This window comes from Nuphar pumila, chromosome 13 (genome assembly GCF_984573655.1).
Source record: "Nuphar pumila chromosome 13, dmNupPumi1.hap1.1, whole genome shotgun sequence".
In the NCBI taxonomy this organism is placed as follows: Eukaryota; Viridiplantae; Streptophyta; class Magnoliopsida; order Nymphaeales; family Nymphaeaceae; genus Nuphar; species Nuphar pumila.
Genome location: NC_143261.1, coordinates 71,604,679 through 71,625,315, shown reverse-complemented (window position 1 = coordinate 71,625,315; position 20,637 = coordinate 71,604,679). Strand labels below are relative to the sequence as shown.

Genomic DNA, 20,637 nt, shown 5'->3' with positions numbered 1-20,637 from the left:
ACTTACTCGATGAATAAGAAGTAACAGGAGTTGAGCCCCAAACATCAGAGTAAGCGATTTCGAAAGGAAAAGAAGCCCTTTTATTGATAACTTGAAAAGGGAGTTGATGACTTTTACATACTTGACAACTAGGACACAAATTCTTCATCATCAACTCTTTATTACAAAGGGGACCAGACACTAAACCAGAATTGACTAAGGATCGCAAAAAAGGGTGACCCCAATGAGCAAAGCGACAGTGCCAAAGATCAAACGATGGTTTGAAAATAGATTGAGACTCTGAAAAGAGCAGTGGAAACTTTGAAGCTTCTTTTATTACATATAGGTTCCCATCTCTCTCCTCCTCAGCGTACGTTTCCTTTGAATCCAGTCTCTTCACACCCACAGAAAGAGTAAAAATAACAGGAGTTATTTTGTTGACAAAGTTGAGAAACTGATACAAGATAATGTTTGAAGCCCGGAACAAGAAAGATGTTAGACAAAGTTAGAAGTTTAGGACTACTAGAAACATGAGCTTTTCCTAAGTGAGTGATGGGGTGAACAGTTCATTCACCTGTAATAATTTTACCATGGCCAGTATAGACTTTAAGTTCAGAGATCTTACCCTCATCACATGTAACATGATTGTTGGCTCCTGAATAAAAAATCCATGCTTTATCCTGAGATCCTTTTGTTGTTGAATCCACCTGTGTTTGCTGAAACGCTGCAGCTAAAGCTTCATGGTTCTGTTGTTCATTACCTTGCTGAATTTGAGCATAGTTGGTATTATATTCCACCTTTTTCGCTTCAGCCGCTACTTCATAACTAGGCAAATCCCAGCAGTCGACTGCACTATGCCCTCTTTTCTTGCACAGCTGACAGGTAAGACATACACGATTTTGATTTTGATTTTGATGCTGCCAAAAATTCTGAAAATTTTGTTGTTGATGTTGCGATAAGGGAAGTAATCCTCTTCACCCTTGTCCATAATTCCTATCGTGACCCCTTGATCTGAAATTATTTTGTCGCCATCAACCTCTATTTGATCCCACATTAATATTAAGAAGTTCAACCGGTTTACTTTGATGATCGTCACTCCCTTTATTAACATGTGAAGCTTCATGTTGCACCAAGATGGGTCACAGTTTTTCATACGAAGGGCAGTGTTCCTAGTGTTAAGACGTGATATGGATCTCTAGATTCATATATGGTCCAGATCCATATGATATGTTCTATGTCACATGGGTGCGGGTGCGGGGGTGCGGCACTTTCAAAAAGCTTGGGTGCGGCAAAAAAAAAAAGATATATATATATATATATATATATATATATATATATATAGTCTAAAAGTTGGACATAAATGACCCTGGGTGCGGTCAACGCACCCAAGGTCAGGTTGACTGCACCGGGTGCTGCACCCGCATCGCGTCGACGCGGGTGTGGCACCCAGTTGGCCGAGTCCCTGTGCCATAGGTTATGTTTTGTATACTTTGTACTTGTTATATCCTGTATTTTGTATTCTTGTTTAGGGACATTATTATCCATATTAATATTTGTAAAGTGCTCAATATAAAGTAAAGGTTTTAGGTCACTTATCATTAGATTAGACGTGACTTTTCTGCAGCCTCTTTGTCTTCTTCCTTCTATCTTCCTGTTGGTAAAAGTAATATGGTATCAGAGCAGCATGGAATCGATCTGCGCTTATTGGGATGGGCTTGAAGGTTAGCTTTGTATCATTTCTTCTCTTCTTTTGTCCTTATTTCCTTTTTCTCTTCTTCTTTTTCACGTCAAATCTGGTTATACCAGATCTGGGTTACCTTCAAACCTATGTCACATGGGTGCGGGTACGGGTGCGAAGCAATTTCAAAATTTTTGGACACGAGGACACGGCTATATATATGTATATATATTTAAATATATATATATAACAATAATAAGACTCGGTCAAAGTTGTGCCCATTAGGGGACACGGCTATATATATATATATATATATATATATATATATATATATATATATATAAAGATCGATTTTTTTTAGTTTTTATACGTCTTTTGCCTTAAAAATGGACAAAAATAGACTCGATCAAAGTTGACCGAGTCCAAAATGTGGACAAACTCAGCCCCGGTGCGTTGACAGAGTCTGACACTTGGTTGACCGTGTTTGCCCCGTGTCCGAAGCCGCACCCGTGTCTGCACCCATATCGGGGCGTATCGACGCAGGTGTGTCGACCTTATAGTCGAGTCCATGTGACTTAGCTTCAAACCCTAATCTTTCTCTGTAACGCCCCGAAATCTTAACCCAAATTTTTTAGGATTTTTTTTTTGAAACAGCAAAAACCAATCATACCATAGGGCTAAGCATTCCAAAACATTACATGTGAAGCAAGACCAAAACATTCTTTTCATTTCAATATCAATGAAAATTAAGATTAGAGTCCTCACACTATCCCTCGAACAGTAAATCCAAAAATCTCGATCGAAGCCTCATCCCGCAGTCGCTCCTAACTCCAACTCTTCACCTGAAAATTTATAGAAATTAGACTATAACTGTCTAAGTAGGAAATTTGTAACTTTTAATGTGGTACATCATGAATCCAGTATCTGATATGGGTGTCATGTATGATTTTCGACACATACAAGGATAAGTAAAGATCTATGCTACGACCGTCAACAATTTATCAGAAGTTAACTGACAGGTAACATTAATAGCAACATTTATATATCCCACAACCACAATATGAATCCACACAATTATTCAGAGAAATGCAATTATGACAAATCATAATTGAGGTACGCATTCATACCACAAGGTGCATCCATTATGCATAAAGAAACATTAAACCATACAATGATGCACAATTTTAGTACAACAAGACATTTAGCATACATTGAAAGTTAAACATCACGCATCCACCAAACATATAACAATTAAGAAAACAGATAACATATGCATGTTCTAATGCATAGCAGAAAAATGCATGACTTATGTGTAATGCATGAATCCTCTTATCATCTTTCCTTAAGTTTCCATATGCATGCCCTATTAAATGCATACAATTTAAGTTCCTCTTTTTAATTATTGTTGTCCGCGTATACACCAAACGGGTACAATCCCCGAGGTCAAGTAACATTAGACCTCCACATCTAATGTCAGGGACACCCCACGCCCACAAGTGTCACTTCTTTGGTACCATAAATAAACTCACAGTTGTAACCAACACACCACCCCCAAGTAAAGTGATGAACTCTCCCTAAAACCGTGGCCAATAGAAGGAACCTCAATATCGGGTTCAGGAGACAAAATTTCAGCACACAGAGTTTTTGTATCCTCATAGTCTCCCCAAGACCGACTCTCTAAGATTCTCATACTCCAGATGAGATATCCCAGAACGTATATTACATTGTTCTTATTCATTATCTTTTTATTAAAAGCCAATTATTGAGTTTTGTAATTCAGCATGCAAAAACAAGGCAAAAGCTCGCATCTACCCCTGCGAGAACCATCACGAGACTCCAGCTCGTGGAAACACACTGAACAGTGCAATATAGAACAATAATATAAAATATGATTTTTTTTTTGCGATGCATTTAAACAATTAAAGAAAGAGCGAACCAAAGCTCAAAGCTCTCCAGGCCTGTGATGATTCATTTAGACCATCGATGTATCGTATGCAAAAATCATAACAACTTGCAATGTATGCAATAATACCAACATGATTCCAAATGCACATTCATCCATACCATTTTAACAATGTGCATGAACTTCCACAATCATATGCATGTGTTCACCATCCATGTGCAAGTGTTTTCATGTAAGCACTTAACACACATGCATTCGTCCATAATTCATAAGTACATGAGAAAATTTATGCATGATTTTACATGCTAAACACACATTGATTTCATGTATGCACTTTCCAAAACCAACTTTGCAATAATATGTTAACAAACACCAAATACCTCACATGTTACAAACTATAAAGCATGCTAACACGTGCCATTAAATATTCACAAACTCAATTTTAGGTATATAATAACAGATAGAGTTATCAACATAAATTTGTTAACATTGAATTAACTTATGTATGTCATGTACATGCTTAGACACTGACCCCGTGCTAAAACCCAAAGTTTTTCCCCATAAAACAAATTTCGTCTTTCTGTCTCAGCCAGACAAACCATGCTGCCACATTGTTCTAATTAAGTGCATATATGATCGTTCATACATCAGTTGACGATTTTAAAAGGCATTTTGATTTCCAAACAAGACATATTCTCAAAAAGCTACAAGTCATGATTTTCAGCAGTAAGTCCAAAATGATAGCCACTACCCTAATAACCATGTGTTCATTCAAGTCTCATTACCACTTGGAAAAACATCACGTAGCAAGGTTCTAACTTTGAACATTTGAAATCAATGATACTCTGCTTCCTACACCCTTGTGGCTACCAGGCTCTTTATCAGCCATTGGTCATTCAACAGTTGACTTGATACTAACAGTTCTCCATCTTTGATTTGCTTTAAGAACACAAAGTTTAATGTCAAGCAGAAACAATGGCTCCTTGAAGAATCAGTCATTCGCATTGATAGAAGCCTTAAACCTTTTTAATGGGTAAAGAATAAAATGATTTTGGACTTTTATAACTCTCAGCTGAACTTAAAATACTTCATGAATGTTGATAGTTTCAAAATTTCAAAGCAGTCATCGAAGGGATACAAAGGCTTTCTAATAAAGCAATTACAGAGATAGAGCAAGGTATTCCCATGGTTAAGTACATAATCAACTAAAATCCCTAATTTTGTTTTGAGGTTGAAAGGTAGTGCAACCAATCACAGGTGAACTGACTCTGTATGTATAAATCAGTGTATTTGGCATTGAGTTGTCCTCAAAGGTCAATAGTTACTGCAAATTCTCATATGGGGCTGTAAGCAGACGACCTACTCATAACCGAATAATGCAGAAACAGGATTTTCCAACAAAATAATCAAAGAGAACCAGGAATTGCTACTTAATTAAATGAGAAATAACAAAATGTTAGGAGGCCATCTTATAACATAATAAGTTCGCTCAATAAAATAAATACGAGAATGAAGCCCAAATCTTCATTCATTATCCGTGTATATTTTGTGGTTTATCTAATGCAAAAGAAATAACAATATAAAGGAAAGCTTTAGAAACAAAGGAAACTTGAGAGGAAAGTAAAGAAAAGGTAACGTCCATTTAGGTCTGATAAAACAAAACCATAAAATATTGATTCAAATCTAAACATGAAATAGATCCACTCATTCTTGACAGCCAAGATCCCCAAGACAAACTATTTTGGGGTTTTCTAGCAACCGACCCACTAGGGTTTCACGGCAACCCGACATCCCACAACTCACTTTCTTAACAGAGAATAAGCATTAACAGGGAAAACCCAAAATCTACACTAGGGTGTCGTAGTTATCGAGTTTCCCAAATTGGATGATTTGGGATTTTCGAGCAAACCAAACCGTAGAGTCAAGAAACCCCCTTATTACAAACATACCGAAACCCCCAAATCAACGATTTGGGGTTTCGGGATTAGGGGTTCATCGGCAATTCCCAACCCAGTAACCTGAGATTTCCGTCACCGACACCCCCTCCCTGCGGATTAACTGATTTGGGGTTCTGACATCCCATACCCCACACGAGCCACGACAAACCTTCAAGAAAAGCATACAGAAACCCTACCTGTTTCGGCGATTGGAGGAGGAGGTAGCTGCTGCTGCAAGAGGAAGGTCGTTGGCAACTCTGGTCGCAGGCGATGGCGGCAGCAAATGGTCGAAGCTCCCGTCGACGTGCGTGAAACCGAAAAAGAGGGATGCGAGTAGCAGAGAGAGTGAAGTCGAGAGAAGGAAGTGATTGTCGTTGCTGCGAGAAGGATGTTGCCGACGGCCCTGGTTGCTGGCGACGGCGTGTAACGACCCCAATCCAGACCCTTTAAAAATGCGGAATAAATTTTTTTTTTCTAAGAGTTGCGGAAACCTTCCCAGAGATCCGGGGTCCTCACAGTTCCACTTTCCATTGGATAGCCCAACCACCACAAACGAAGGTGCAATTATCATCCATAGCAACCAACTAAAACTCTTTTATTAATGAGTAAGAAAATTTCAAAGACAAGGTTTTCTTCAACTGAAAGTAAAGTAACAATTGCAGAAATTAAAAGAACTAAAAGACAAAAGAAAAATCCACTGTGTCCTCTACTGAAGCTGACAAGCCCAAGTATAACTCATCCATCCCCAGATGCATGTCCAACTTCACTGTTCATCATTTCCTGTGAAAAAAACAACATAGGGTGTCAGAACCGAAATTCTGAGCACAGCTACTTCTAAAGAAACCAGGTGAAAGAAAGAACATGGATAAGATTTCATGCAGTGATTTGAGTGAGTACAGATATAAAGTTTGCAACATTCAAATATCCATAACTACCAATAATTACATAACTCACCAGTCAAGCACAGTAAAGCAGTGTCATAGATCAATAACTAAATAACCAAACCTTTCAGCATGATTTCACAAAGTAAAGCGTATGCTACCACCAAATGATGTCATGATATCAAGAATGATCCAAACATGCATGATCTAATGCATAACAGAAAAATGCATGATTATGTGCAATATATGATTTCTTCTGTTATCTTTCATTTAAGTTTCATCTTTCCATATGCATGCCCTATTAGATGCACATATCTTTAAGTTCCTCTTTTTAATTACCGTGGCCCGCGGATACACCAAACGGGTACAAACCCCGAGGTCAAGTAGGTTCCCAGGGTAGCTTAACACACAATTTGTATTTTATTACTGGGTTCCAACTTAGCCCTCGACCGATATTAGGAAACATCACCATTCATCGGAACATTAGACCTCCACATCTAATGTCGGGGACACAAGGGACACCCCACGCCCACAAGTGCCACTTCCTTGGTACCATAAACTCACAGCTGTGACTAACACACCACTCCCGGGTAAAGTGGCGGGTTCTCCCTAAAACCGTGGCCAGGAGAAGAACCTCAATATCGGGTTCAGGGGCAACAACGCACACGAAGTTTTTGTATCCTCACAGTCTCCCCAAGACCGGATATCCAAGATTCTCATACTCCAGATGAGATATCCCAGAAAGTATATTACATTGTTCTTATTCATTATATTTTTATTTAAATTTCATTCTTTAAGTTTGCAACACCATATGCAAAAGTAAAGTGAAAACCCGCATCCTCCCTTGCGGGGACCCATTCGGGACTCCAGCCCGTATAAACCATTAAAACAGTGTAGTCATGTGCCAAACCATCTTATGTGGTTTAAGTGATGCATTTAGAAACATATGTGAAAAAAAACCAAACCCACGGCTCTCCAGGCCGGTGATGGTCCCATAGACCATCGGTGCATCACATAATAAAACCAAGTAGTGTTTCATTTATAACACTAGGCCAAAATGCCAAAAGCATATATATTCATGCAAATATAAACCCAAACATATACATGTCATAATTCATTCATATGCATTTTCAATATGTGTGTGTTACCTATATCACATATGGGTCTTAACCAATCCATGGTTTCTTTAAGTGTGTGAGTGTACATGTACCATTTCACACATAAATCAAGTGTACATGTTCAAGAAGACTTACTAATAATTGAATCATGCTCACACTCATGTGTACCATAGTCATAACAGTCAAGTGAAAACATAAATCTCCACGACAAGTGTATCCAAATTCGCATCCATATATGCCAATATAACCATGGACATGAAACAACAAGACTCACAAGCATGGTTTCAAAGATTCATGTGCAAGGATTCACATATTTATACCAAAATGTATGTTGTCATCCCTTGATTAATTTTATTATATCATGTGAACACCCATGCATGTAGATTCAAGCAATAAAGCATTAGTTTCATGATTGCCCATGCCCATGAAAACAACTAGACAACGATATCCGAATCAAGCACAACAAATCAAGTCTAAGCATATTAGCATTTTCATTCACCTGTATGCAAATAGCCAGGTCTAACACGATTAGCTAGTATTCTGCAAAAATTAAAGTGCTAAGCTAAGCTTCCATATGAGCCATATTATACATGAACAAGGGTTCAATCAACCCGTCATTTGTCCACAAGCATGGACAGTTTAGAAAATGTCATCTACCATATTTTCCTTTGTAAAAATATAGTCCAGCACCATTCGGCTGGGCTTGGCAGGGTTCCACACAACCCATGATCTTATGCTATCCTTCCACTCAATACTTATAACAAAACAACAAAACTAAAATTGTCAAAAACTGCACAATGGTCATGATAACTGGTTCTAACGCTAGTCAAAATAGACATTTCAGCTAGCCATTTCTTTGTCATTAAAAGATCAACAATCAAATTTCTGCATCATCAACAGTTAAAAAGGAAACATCCACAGTTCAAACAAAACTTCACAGCTAGTACTCCTAAATCAGCTGAGTTTCTTTCCTTTCCCTTTTCAACTGATGGAAAGCTTTTTCAGCAAGTTCAAATGAAGCTTAAGAGAATATAAACAATATTTCTGAAAACTTTGACTTTAATATGCTAAGAGGTATGCTTCCAAGTGAGTTCCAAGAGAGTATTTCACAACTACTTAATTTGTTGTGAAAGAGATGCATGGTTGGAAACAGTACTGCAAGAAGCCAAAAATGCAATGCAAGCATAATAGTTTTTCTTTAATATTGACACTGAGTATAAAGCCCTTGATTAAGACTACTGTAGTCAAATGAACACTTATAAAAGAATTTCTATACATAAAATGACTTATAGTTTATTTACAAAAATATACCCAGCAACACTATGGATTTGATTGGTATTCTTCTTCACAACAGTGACATTGCCATTTAGATGCACCATTTTGCATCTCATAAGTAATGTGCTTATTCATCATCAATTTCAGATAAAAGGATGCTAGCCCTCCATAGTCACTCTTCAATGTTGCGGTTAATTCATGTGATTGTCCTTTAGTTCTGAGCTCACCACAAATATGCCATAGACACATCCTGTTAATAGATGTTTTGATCACAACCCAGCTGCTAGCACTGTCGCAACCTTGTAGTTGTAGCCTTACCTCTATAGTGTATGATCCATTTCCTCGACTTAAGGAATATTACAGCATTGCTAGTTCCCAAATAGGACCAGCCACATAAATACCTCATACCTAGAACTGGAACATTCCTGTGCCTGTCCAATAAGACCAAACATCAAATACAACTGCTCATTGTAGCATGATTTAACTTCAAATTTACCAATGAATTCTCATCTTATAATAACCCTAATTAATGATATTATAAATGCATAAGTCGGCAACCAACATCCTTGCTGCATCCAAGTTAGAGAGGTTTCCTAGTAACTAAATTTGGTTTCCAAATCCTGAAGATGTCAATCCAGATCTCAGTCTTCATATGTTATCATTTACATTTATCCTCGTGTATATATATCAGTATACCTATTACACCATACGACTGACGATTTCACAAGATAGCCAAACATATAGAACAAGTTGTTGCTTTATTCATACACACAACACCTGGACCGGACTCATTTCTATTAACACTTAAAAAGAGTTCTGGGTTCCCCTAACCCATCAAGACTTCCAACATTGCACGCTTCAACAAACCTGCTGCCAATTTCAAAGTCTATGACTCAAGGTTACATTGTACTCTAAAATTTAATCTCATCTTTTAGCCCGCCCTTACCAACATAAAATATCAACCTCCAGAAAATATCTCCCACATCCAACAGTCATTTACATCATTCCAACAAAGGAGAATATCACAACAATCATCTTTGAATGATGAACATTACACATATTCAAATATTTTCTTTTTAAATTTGATATGTTAAACAAGAATGTATCAAATCTGTATGCACAAAATGAAGGATAAGTTTTATACTAAAAAAACAAAGGATCTGATACAAAAACCCAAAAAAAAGCATAAATATCTTTAGCCCTTTCCACACTATGACATACAGCATATTGAAATACAGAAAAGTAATAAACTCACAAAAAAAAATGCTAAACATCGAGAATTAATCATTAAAGAGATATAGATTTTTGCATAACAACAGGCTGGAAATAAAAGTTACATAGAAATCCCAACAGATCCTACATTATAATCGAAAATCCCCAAAAGAAATTTTGAACCACACAAGGCATACTTGAAATAGATATGTATGTAAAAGCACAACCACCTTACTACCAAAGGTTCACAGTTTGGGGCTCCCCAAGCACCTAAACCCCAGATCCTCCCCTCACGGTGGATTTCCAGCAACCATTCAGCCGAAATAACAAAGATAAAACCCCCAAAAACAAAATTTTTGTTTTGTTACTCACGGTAACCCCTCCACACACACACGTGTTCGAACCCCTCATCAGGAAAAATCCGAAACCCCCAAATCATAGATTTGGGGTTTTAGGTTTTGGGTTGACATAACCCCAAATCCTACACTCAAACCCCCACATGGAATCGAACCTATGTTCGATTCCTCACCCCGATTCCAAGGAGCACCGTACCTTATCCGGCAATCCTTCCGGTGATTGGAGGCTGGGGACGTGAAACAGGACCGACTGGCGTCGCTTCTTGCTGCTGCCGTGACCGGGGAGCTCGCTGCAGTCGCTGATGGCTGCTGGTTGCTCGTCGGCGACCTCCTCCTCTTCGATGCACACTGACAGAGAGAGAGAGCCCGAGAGAAAAGGCTGAGTGAAGAGGGGCAAGACCCCCTCTCCACTCCCCCCTTTTATCGGCCCCAAGCCCTCTCCCTTTGCCGAGGAGTGCGGGGTCGGTTACGCCCTGCGTAACCCCCCTGTTGTTTCTGCGATCGGGGTTAGGGTTCTCCCAGAAGGAACCCTAACGTTGGCTGAAGGTATCGGGCAACCCTTATCGGGTTGCCTTAATAAAACCTACCTTCCCCCTTTTAAAATCAAGAGGGTCGGGTTCGGGTCCCAGCCTGTACCCGCGACGCTGGGTCCATTATCAAAATGGACCCGGTTCGTCAATAGTAACGGATCCTTAGCTGGATCCGGGTGGATCCAACTGTGGGTCCGACCCCCTTGTTCCAAAATTTTCTTATAATTAATATTAATTATTTATGATTATACACACATATATATATATATGGATCTGGTATATGGATCCCATACCCATCTACGCACCCCTATTGAATGATTATTCTCCGAATTATTTAATTAATTAAAATTATTGTACTTATACGTACATATCAAATTTACGAGGTAATATATGCGGAAAACCCCTTTATGGGTCCTGAATCTGCAATTTGGATCTAGGCCCAATTTGCCTAATTTTATAAAATTTTCGGGTTTTACACGGCGGCAGCAGGTGGTCGGAGTCATCGACCGGGAAGAGCGTGAGAGATGAGGCGGCGGGAGGAAAAGGGAGAGGCCCTGTCCCCCATTTAACGAGAGTCGACCCAATATGCATGAAAATTACTCAAAATTTTGGGTTATTACATTCTCCCTCTACTCTTCTTGTTTTCTCTCTACTCGTCTCGTTTTCTTCATCTCTTTTAAGACAAATCTGATCAGGTCAGATTTGATATTATGCTCTTCTTGAGACTTAATCTGCTTTCTGTTCACGCAGATTTCTTTTAGATCTGATCTTTTTTTATCCAGATCAGCATCATTTACCTTGTCTAATTAAAAGGTTATCCCAAAATCAGATCATGTTAGATCTGATCTATTTTTCTTGACTTTCTTGGTTGATTAATATCTATTTTCCTGACACATTCAGATCTTGCCCCAAATTTGATTTTATTTCAGATTGTTTTTATTCTTCGTTTTTATCCCTCTTCTATTTCTTTTCTTCAGATTGTTATTGACGTCGCCTTCTTGGGAATCATGCCATATATTATTTTGGCATTTTGGAATCTTATAAAAAATTGTGTTGCAGTTCTGTTGCATAACCAAAACTAATATCTGCAAAAAAAGGGGGGATTTTATTCCTTCCTTCTCAGCACGATTGGATCTTCATTGCTTTTTTGTTGTTTTATTGACATCTGAAAAGTTCGATTTCTTTTGAAATCCATAATTAAAGGCATTGATTCGTCGTCCACTCATTCGGGTCTTTCCTCTAGTTTTCTGAGTCAACTCATGTCTGAAAAACTCAATCATTCAAAAATTCTGACTTGGAAAAGACAAATAATTCCTTTCATACGAAGCCAAGATCTTTTTGGACATCTCGATGGATCGTCTCCAGCCCCACCTCAATTTATCACGCAGGAAGCACAGGATAATAAAGGGGTTGCCTCATCTAGGATTGTTCAAGATCCTGATTTCACGGCATGGATGAAAAGAGACCAAGCGTTAGTCGCATACATCACTTCTACCCTATCTCAGGAGGTATTGATTGCGATCCCAGATGATTGTTCAGCTTAAAGAAGGGAACCATGTCCGTCATGGAATATCTGAACGAGGTAAAGAGCATCTCAAATCAGTTGGCTCTTGTTGGATGTGTGGTCTCAGTCAGAGATGAAGTACAAGAAGTTTTGAGTGGATTGGGGGCAGACTATCATGTTCTTGCCATGTCCCTAACATGCTTACCCGTTTTACCTACTTTTGAAGATTTACGGGCCAAACTTTTACACTATGAGATTAGTTTGAAGAACCTCTCCGATGATGATAGTGGACAGTCAAACTCACAAAATGTTTTGGCTACCGGACTGACTTATGGGCAAGGTCGTGGTGGAGAAAACAATTATCGAGGAGGTAGAGGTCGAGGTTGATATGGGCAAGGGGGGTGTGGGTTGCTTCCTACCCCAAACATGTCTCCTAATTCTAATGCAGGAAATCCAAGAAATGCCCCTGCATGCTTCTTATGCAATAAGAAGGAGCATATTAAAGTAGATTGTTGGTTAAATCCTCAGAACAAAGGAAAAAACCTTAATATTCAATAAAAAAGGGAGACTGAAGGAAATAAGTTTAGTGGAGATGTGCAACTCTTATTGGCAGCTCTCTCAAAAATAACAATAACACTAAATGACAAGGGAGTGTGGTATATTGATTTTGGGGAAACCACTTGTTAAAATATAAAATACATATATATAATAATAATAATATTATATTTGTATATAAATATTTTTTTGTTTCCTTTTATTTTTTTCTTTTGTTTTATTATCTAGTTCGATTAGAACTAGATAATAGAATTTGGTCAAGTTCCGGTTGGAACTTGACCAAACTTCTAGTCGTTGGAACTAGTTCAACGGCTAGAATTCTAGACGTTAGACTAGTCCAACGACTAGAAGGGAGAGCTCCTTATGAGTTCTCCCTCTTGCTATTGTATAAATAGGGGTGCAGCCCCTTATGTAAAATACCTCTCCAAAATGCTTTTTAAGCATTTCATTTTATGAATAAATTCCTTGCATTATTGTCTTTTTCCATATTTACCCTTTTGTGGGTTTTGCTTAGAGTGTTTTTTAGACACTTCACTTGCGCAATTCTAGTGCTTTCTTGGAAGAGCACCATTTCATTACATGGTATCAAAGCTACGAAATTATTAGATCTTGAAAAGCTTCCACTTTGATTTTCGTGCTTCTTGTGCAAAGGTGTGTTATCACCTTGTTCTTAAAAAAGCGTCTCGTCACTTGGAGAGAAGTGTTTTATCACTTGCCGGAAGAGTGTTTTACCACTTCACTATCGGCTACAAGAGGATTCATTTGAAGAGGGACTTTAACGGCATTGTATTGTATTTTTTCCTCTTCTCTATTCTTTTTCTTTTTTCTTCTATCTTTTCTACTTCACACCTTTGTAAACGATGGATGACAATGATAAAGTCACCATCATACCCATGAAATTGAATGACACAAACTATGTAATATGGGCTTCAATCATGAAGCACCACATATGGGGAAAAGGTTTATGGGGAATCGTGGATGGTTCCGATTCGAAACTCAAGCTATCCCTCACCAAGAAAGAGGGTGATAAGGAAGTTCCGTTAACGGAAGAGGAGAAAATCAAGGCTCTAAGCGTAGACATTAAAAAATGTTCTAGCCTTGCTAAGTTTGAACATGCTGATAAGGCATGAAAATACCTTACAAATATGTATTCTCTTAAAGATATTGCACATGTGTGCAATCTTCAAGAGAAAGTTTGAACAATGACTCAAAGTGACAAATCCATTCGTGAATATTATAATGAGTTATCCGAACTTTGGGAAGAATTGGCTCTTTTAGAGCCAAAATGGCATTGTGCTGAGGATATCGAGCTTCGCCAAAAGCAACTCGATATGGAACACTTTTATCAGTTTGTAAATGGGTTAAGGCCGGAGTTTGAATCCACCAAATCGGCCCTCCTTCATTGTGGAAAAATTCTCACTATTGTGGACACTATTGAAGAATTAACCATGGAGGAAAATCGTCTTAGAAAGAGTACTCCAAAATCTGATGATGATTTCGATCTAGCGGTATCTAAACCAGGGAATCATACTCGCACTTATAGGCCACCCCATTTCATAGGACAAAATGGAGAGTTTAATAAAAGAAAAGTTATTTGCCACCACTATCATGAAATGCGAAATTATAGGCCTCAATGCCCAAAGCTAAAAGGTGAGACAAGAAGAGGGTTGCATCTATTGAAACCGAGTCTAAATATCAAGATGCACAAGTTTTCATGGCTCAAGTAATGGAGATTCTTCAAGCTCTTCTCAAAGGGGTATCCTCTTCAACTGAAGCCTCAACTGGACTGGCAGTCACATTTGTTTCCAGTCCAGGTAACCTTCCTTGGCTTTTAGATTTTGGTGCTTCATTTCATATGACCCCAAATGCTAAATGTTTATCCGAATGTCTTAAAAATAACTCAAATATATCAAAGGTTTTTATAGCAGATGGAACGTCTCTTGAAATAAAATGAGTAGGATGTTTTGAAAGTTTTTAAAAATCCAAAAGTTTTTGTATTCCTGAAGTTAGATATATCCCAAAATTGAATTTGAATCTTTTATCTGTTTCACAAATTTCTGATTATGGATGTAATATATCCTTCTCTTCTGATGATTGCTAGATACAGGATCGCCAGTCAAGGAAGCTGATTGGGGAAGGCCATAGAGAAGGAAGACTATATTACATGGATTTTTTGGAACTACCAAAGAATGTTTTTTTTATCTAAATGTCTAGGTCTCTTCTTGATCATTCATTATTCATCTACAAGAAGCAAAGTGTGACCACACTCCTATTGATATATGTAAATCACATCATCATTACAGGTAACTGCGAAACTCATATTGAGGAAGTAAAGAAATTGTTGAATAAGAGATTTAAAATGAAGGATCTCAGAGATCTATGATATTTCCTTGGGGTGGAAGTCGACAAGACACGTAATACACTTACTCTCACTCAACACAAGTACACAGTGGATATTCTCAGTAGAGCGGGTATGATGAATTGCAAACCCTTGGCAGCCCCAAGTGTCGTGCATCAGAAACTGAGTTCTAAAGAAGGAGACTTATATGAAGATCCTACTAGATACCGCAGCATAGTAGGTATGTTACAATACCTAACATTCACTCGACCTGATATAGTGTATTCTGTCAATCAAGTATCTCAATTTATGCATGAACCTCATACATCACATATGGAGGCAGTTAAGAGAATACCAAGATATCTAAAAGGTACTATCGGCGATGGCCTTGTATACAGAAAGAGTGAGCCGAATCAAGGCGCACATGAGATCATTGTTTATGTTGACGCTGATTGGGCAGGTGATTCAGACGAACGTCGATCGGTATCCGGTTATTGCAGTTTTCTTGGGTCAAATCTAGTTTCTTGGAGCAGTAGAAAGCAGAAAGCCATAGCTAGATCAAGCATAGAGGCCGAATACAGATCGATGGCTTCCGCGACTGCAGAGGCTACATGGATAAGACATCTTCTCACAGAGATAGGAGAATCGATTGCTCGATCATTTTTACTATGTGACAACCAAAGTGCCATCAATATGTCTTTCAATCCTATTTATCACAGTCGAGCAAAACACATTGAGATAGATCAACACTTTGTAAGGCAAAAGGTTGAAGAAAAAGAAATTGAGCCCAATTTTGTCCGAACAAAAGAACAAGTTGCAGATATATTCACAAAAGGATTAACAAAGGACAGGTTTTGGATGTTAAAAGGCAAGTTGTTCATGATCCAAGATCATGTACAACTTGAGGGAGGGTGAAAAGAATCGTTTATGGATCTGGATCCAATCCAGACCCGTATCCACATATGGGTTGTGCTATGTTGTAATTTTAAATATTCACTAAAGGGTATTTCTGTACCCTAATCTTTATTTTACATATGTTTTGAATAGATCGGTCACGAGTGAGAATCAGCCGTGACTTTCAGAAGCCCTCTTTTTCTTTTCTCGTTTTTTTCCTTGCGCAGGTAAACCTGGAGTTCACCTTTTCACAAGGATTTGATAGCATAGTTTTTGTATTTGGGTCCCATATATATATATATATATATATATATATATATATATATATATATATATATTCAATTTGGATCAGCCTATTTGGTCCATTATATGGCTCCAAAGAGTTCTAACACCATCCAGCCAAATCATCTCATACCTTTCTCGTTAATGTGGATGATGAAAGAAAAGTGTGACAGACGCTTCAACTAGCAAGCTCCAGGGCAGTATATAGAATAGGAGACAACAATGAATCCAAACAACATCACAAAAGAAATAGCAGAACACATGAACTTGTTTTGACCTTATCATCTTGAGGTAGAGCTGCAGTTTTAAATTTCTTGCATAAAGTACATATCTGGACATTTTGGAGGTTTAATATTGGTGTTTAGTTCATGATGCGTATACTAAATTGTGCATAATATTTCTATTTGGTACTCGTAAATGTATAAATCTACATCTCTAATCAGTTACTTTAACAGACATCAGGTGTAATTTTCCAGCCTTATCACTCTCTCCTGCACCTTCATGTATCATCAAATATGATCCTGAGAATATACAAACTGATTTACCAGATTCGGAGATCTTTAACAGCCATTATCTTCTCACCTTTGCTCTCATAGATTGATCCAACAGTATGTTAGCAGACTTCAGATCCCGGTGTATGACAGGAGGTACAGCCTGAATCAAACATCTTTATAGTCAAAACCATGAATATTTGTTGCTAATTGATGCCTTGCTAAGCAACCATGATGACATACCCCTTCATGAAGATACTCAATTCCATGAGAAACATCCAGAGCTACTTGAAGCCTGTCATCCCAACTCAAACTGTGTTGACCTTCGCCTATATACACAGCAAATACAATGACTTAAATTAATAAGCATCCAAATAAAATATAAAACAGATATTTTGGGTTCTTTCCTCTAAATACATGACAAAGTTTGCCTCCAAACACATGAATGTACTTCAACTACTGAGATGAAATTACACTTCCCATACTCATAGGTTCCCATTCTATTTAAAATAGCACGTTACACATCTAGACTAACTTTGACAAGTGCAAATACCACAGTAAGAAGGTAACCAATAAAAATTCATGCATTCTACAGGTACTGGTCACTGAAAAAAACTTGAGGCTTTGGATCAGATAATCTGTAAAAGGATCATCACATCTTGATTTCCCTGCCTGGTAATTGACATAAAGTTCAGTAAGACATGAAACAATCACTAGAAGCAATCACCACATTTTATGACAAAATATCTTTTAGGGATTCTTTTGAATCAGTAGAAAGCAGCGGCAAAAAGAGAACACATTACAATGTCTGGATCAGACACGCTTCTTTTTATGTTTTATAGGTGCTTCCTTTCACACTTCCTGCTGCCTTCTCATGTACCTTCTTTAAATTGGCAACCATCATTTTTAGATTTTGAGAAGAATTTAATTCTTACACTAGGAAATCACAAAATTTAAGAATAATTATTTTTATTTCTTTCTTGTTTAATTTGCATTTTACTTCACACTTGATCCCATATTACTTCCTCTTTTGTTCCTATTTCGCTTTTAAATTGATTCTTAGCTTCTCTCTTTCGCTTCTCGTTTTGTTTCCTGCTTTCACTTCCTAGTCTGGTAACCTTGGTCAGGATTGCTCATCCACCAAAAGCCTTGCTTTTGGATTATTCAACTGAGCTGCTCAGAACCTACTCCCAGGCACCAACACCACATGATGGTCCTGAGCACAACTTCTCAGAAACTTGCTTTGGAACCGTGATACTCCTCGGTTCCAAAACTTGATGGGAATCTCAATTTTCCCATGCTTCTCTTATGCTTTTCAAACGCTTCATCTATGCTTCTTATATGTTTTCTCACTCTACCTTTCATGTTTTTTATTTGTTTTCTCTCACTCTTCTCACTCACTTTCATGTGTTTTCTCTAAATTGGCAATCATCACTTTTAGATTTTTTTTTAAATTTAATTCTTATACTAAAAAATCATGAAATTTAAGAATAGTCACTTTTATTTTACTTTTTATTTGTGTTCCATTTCAATTCCCATTCAATTCTTATATTATTTTTTATTCCTCACTTCCTGTTTCCTATACATTTTAAAATGCATCATTTTTCGCTTCCACTTACCGTATCATTTCCTGCTTCCGCTTTCTAGTCTGGCAACCTTGGTCCTAAGTATGACAAGGTGGAAGCCCCTCTAGCTCTCCAAAAACATCAGCAAAGCTATCCAACACCATTTAGAGTTCGGGTGGAACCGACTCCTCATGCTCCCTATGTTCGAGTAGGGCAACCGATTGCATCACTAACCAAGCTGCCTCACCCAACCCATTAAACAACTTGACGGCTCCCTTGGCTGGAACCAGTCCCGTGGTAGGGAGGCTTATGAGCCTTCAATATGACCATGGTGTCACTCTTCCAGAAAACCATATACATTTTGCTAAAGTGCCAAGTCATTGTGCCTAAGGAACGAAGCCAACACATGCCAAGAACAACGTCCACACCCCACATCAAAAGCACATATAGATCAAGCTCAAAATTGGCTCCTTGGAGCCTCAACAAAGTATCATGGCATATTTTACAACACTTCAAAGTCGTGACATCGCCAACCATCACATCAAAAATAGGGTGCTTCACCTAATAGCCCAACGTGTGCACAAACTCATCCTGGAGGTAATAGGGTCCTGCCCATTAGGGGCAGATTTGTCTTTTATTTTATTTTTTTATTTCTTATTTTGTCTTTTTTATTTTTCTGTTTGGGCTTTTTGGTCATTTGACCAAATGGGCCCTTCTTTGCCTTGTGTATTGTCTACATAAGGGGCATTTTACCCCCCTTTCAAGTGTGCTTTGCTTGAACATTTTATGAAGTAAAATATATATTTGTGAGCTCTCTCTTGAGTGATTTTTGTGTGTTTATCGTGTGTGTGGCTTTGTGGCTCTTTGCATTTGCCCATTAGTGGCTCTTTGTATTTGACTTGTGTGGCTTTGTATTTGTGCACACTTTGTATTCTTGTAGCCCTTAGTGGCATCTACTTGTACACACTCTTATTTCATTACAAGAGTGTATGTGTGTGCATGCACATAGATAGATAAACAGGTGAATGTTTAACTAGATCTCCCATGATTTTAAAGATATAGCGAATCAGTTTGCTGAAGACCCCCAGTCAAAGACAAAAGGTTATGCAGGACAGGTGCGACCACAAGTAGAAAACCTGCTAATCAATATAATGAAAAGTAAATGACATATACACCTCTGAACAAATAATTACAACAATAGAAATCCAAAAGACAGATTCGAAACAGCCGTCTATCATATGCATGAACATATGCAAATATTAACAGGCATTCACAATAGAAGCGTAAACTCACTATATAAGCAACTTGCCAAGCTCCCGTTACACATAAACTCATAAATCAACATGCGCTGTCCTTTCTCGATGCAATAGCCAACCAAATTAACAAGGTTCCGATGATGTAGCCTACTGAGCAAAAATACCTAATGCGAAAATCAGTTTTATCAAAACAATTGATACAAACCAGATCAACAGAAAGAATAAAAGTACTGATATATAATTCCACAAGACACTGCACAGAAATCTGGCTTTGAAAATTGTCATAGTAAAACAGAAAAAGCTTTCTGTAATTCAATACCACAAACTACTTGGAGATTTTCACACTTTTCAACAAGAGTAACTTCATATGATTATTCATATAATTCACCTCAATCTTGAGCATAATCCCAAAATCATAAACCAACAATACCATATCACATAACAAAAATCGGCAATTTCAATTGATACCAATCAACTTCTAACTGTATGTTTTACTCCTATTACTTAAGTATTAAACATACTGTTCCAACAATCATATAGACCCCCTACACTATACAATAAAGACAAATAAAATAAAGAATAAAAATACAATACTGTTGCTAGTGGACAGTTACATGAAAATAACAAGACCAAAATGCCCCTAGAGAGCATTACCTATTACATAACATACAATATATATATATATAGAGAGAGAGAGAGAGATATTAACAAGTAGAAGACATTTGAAATGCTTAGAAGTGCGATTTCCAGAAAGGCAGTTAAGGTCATAAAAGATCACCAACTAAGCAGAAATTACATAGCATAGGGAGATACAAAAAAGAACCGTGCCAGGAACCCACAAGTGCCAGCACAAATCTGTAAATCATGGTAGAACTGAATTCTG

At 37.8% G+C, this 20,637-nt stretch overlaps 1 protein-coding gene across 7 annotated transcripts in view; it reads right to left on the bottom strand.

The window, feature by feature from the left end:
* Positions 1-20,637, bottom strand: part of LOC149818670 (calcium/calmodulin-regulated receptor-like kinase 2) — a 107,554-nt gene that overhangs the window by 17,392 nt on the left and 69,525 nt on the right. For all 7 annotated transcript variants that reach the window (XM_089985037.1, XM_089985041.1, XM_089985043.1 and 4 more), the window contains exons 5-7: positions 19,792-19,918; positions 17,177-17,262; positions 17,025-17,096 (exon numbers count right to left, since the gene is read on the bottom strand). In XM_089985037.1, the coding sequence (XP_089841163.1) occupies positions 17,025-17,096; positions 17,177-17,262; positions 19,792-19,918 (285 nt within the window). The remainder of the gene's footprint in view (positions 1-17,024; positions 17,097-17,176; positions 17,263-19,791; positions 19,919-20,637) is intronic.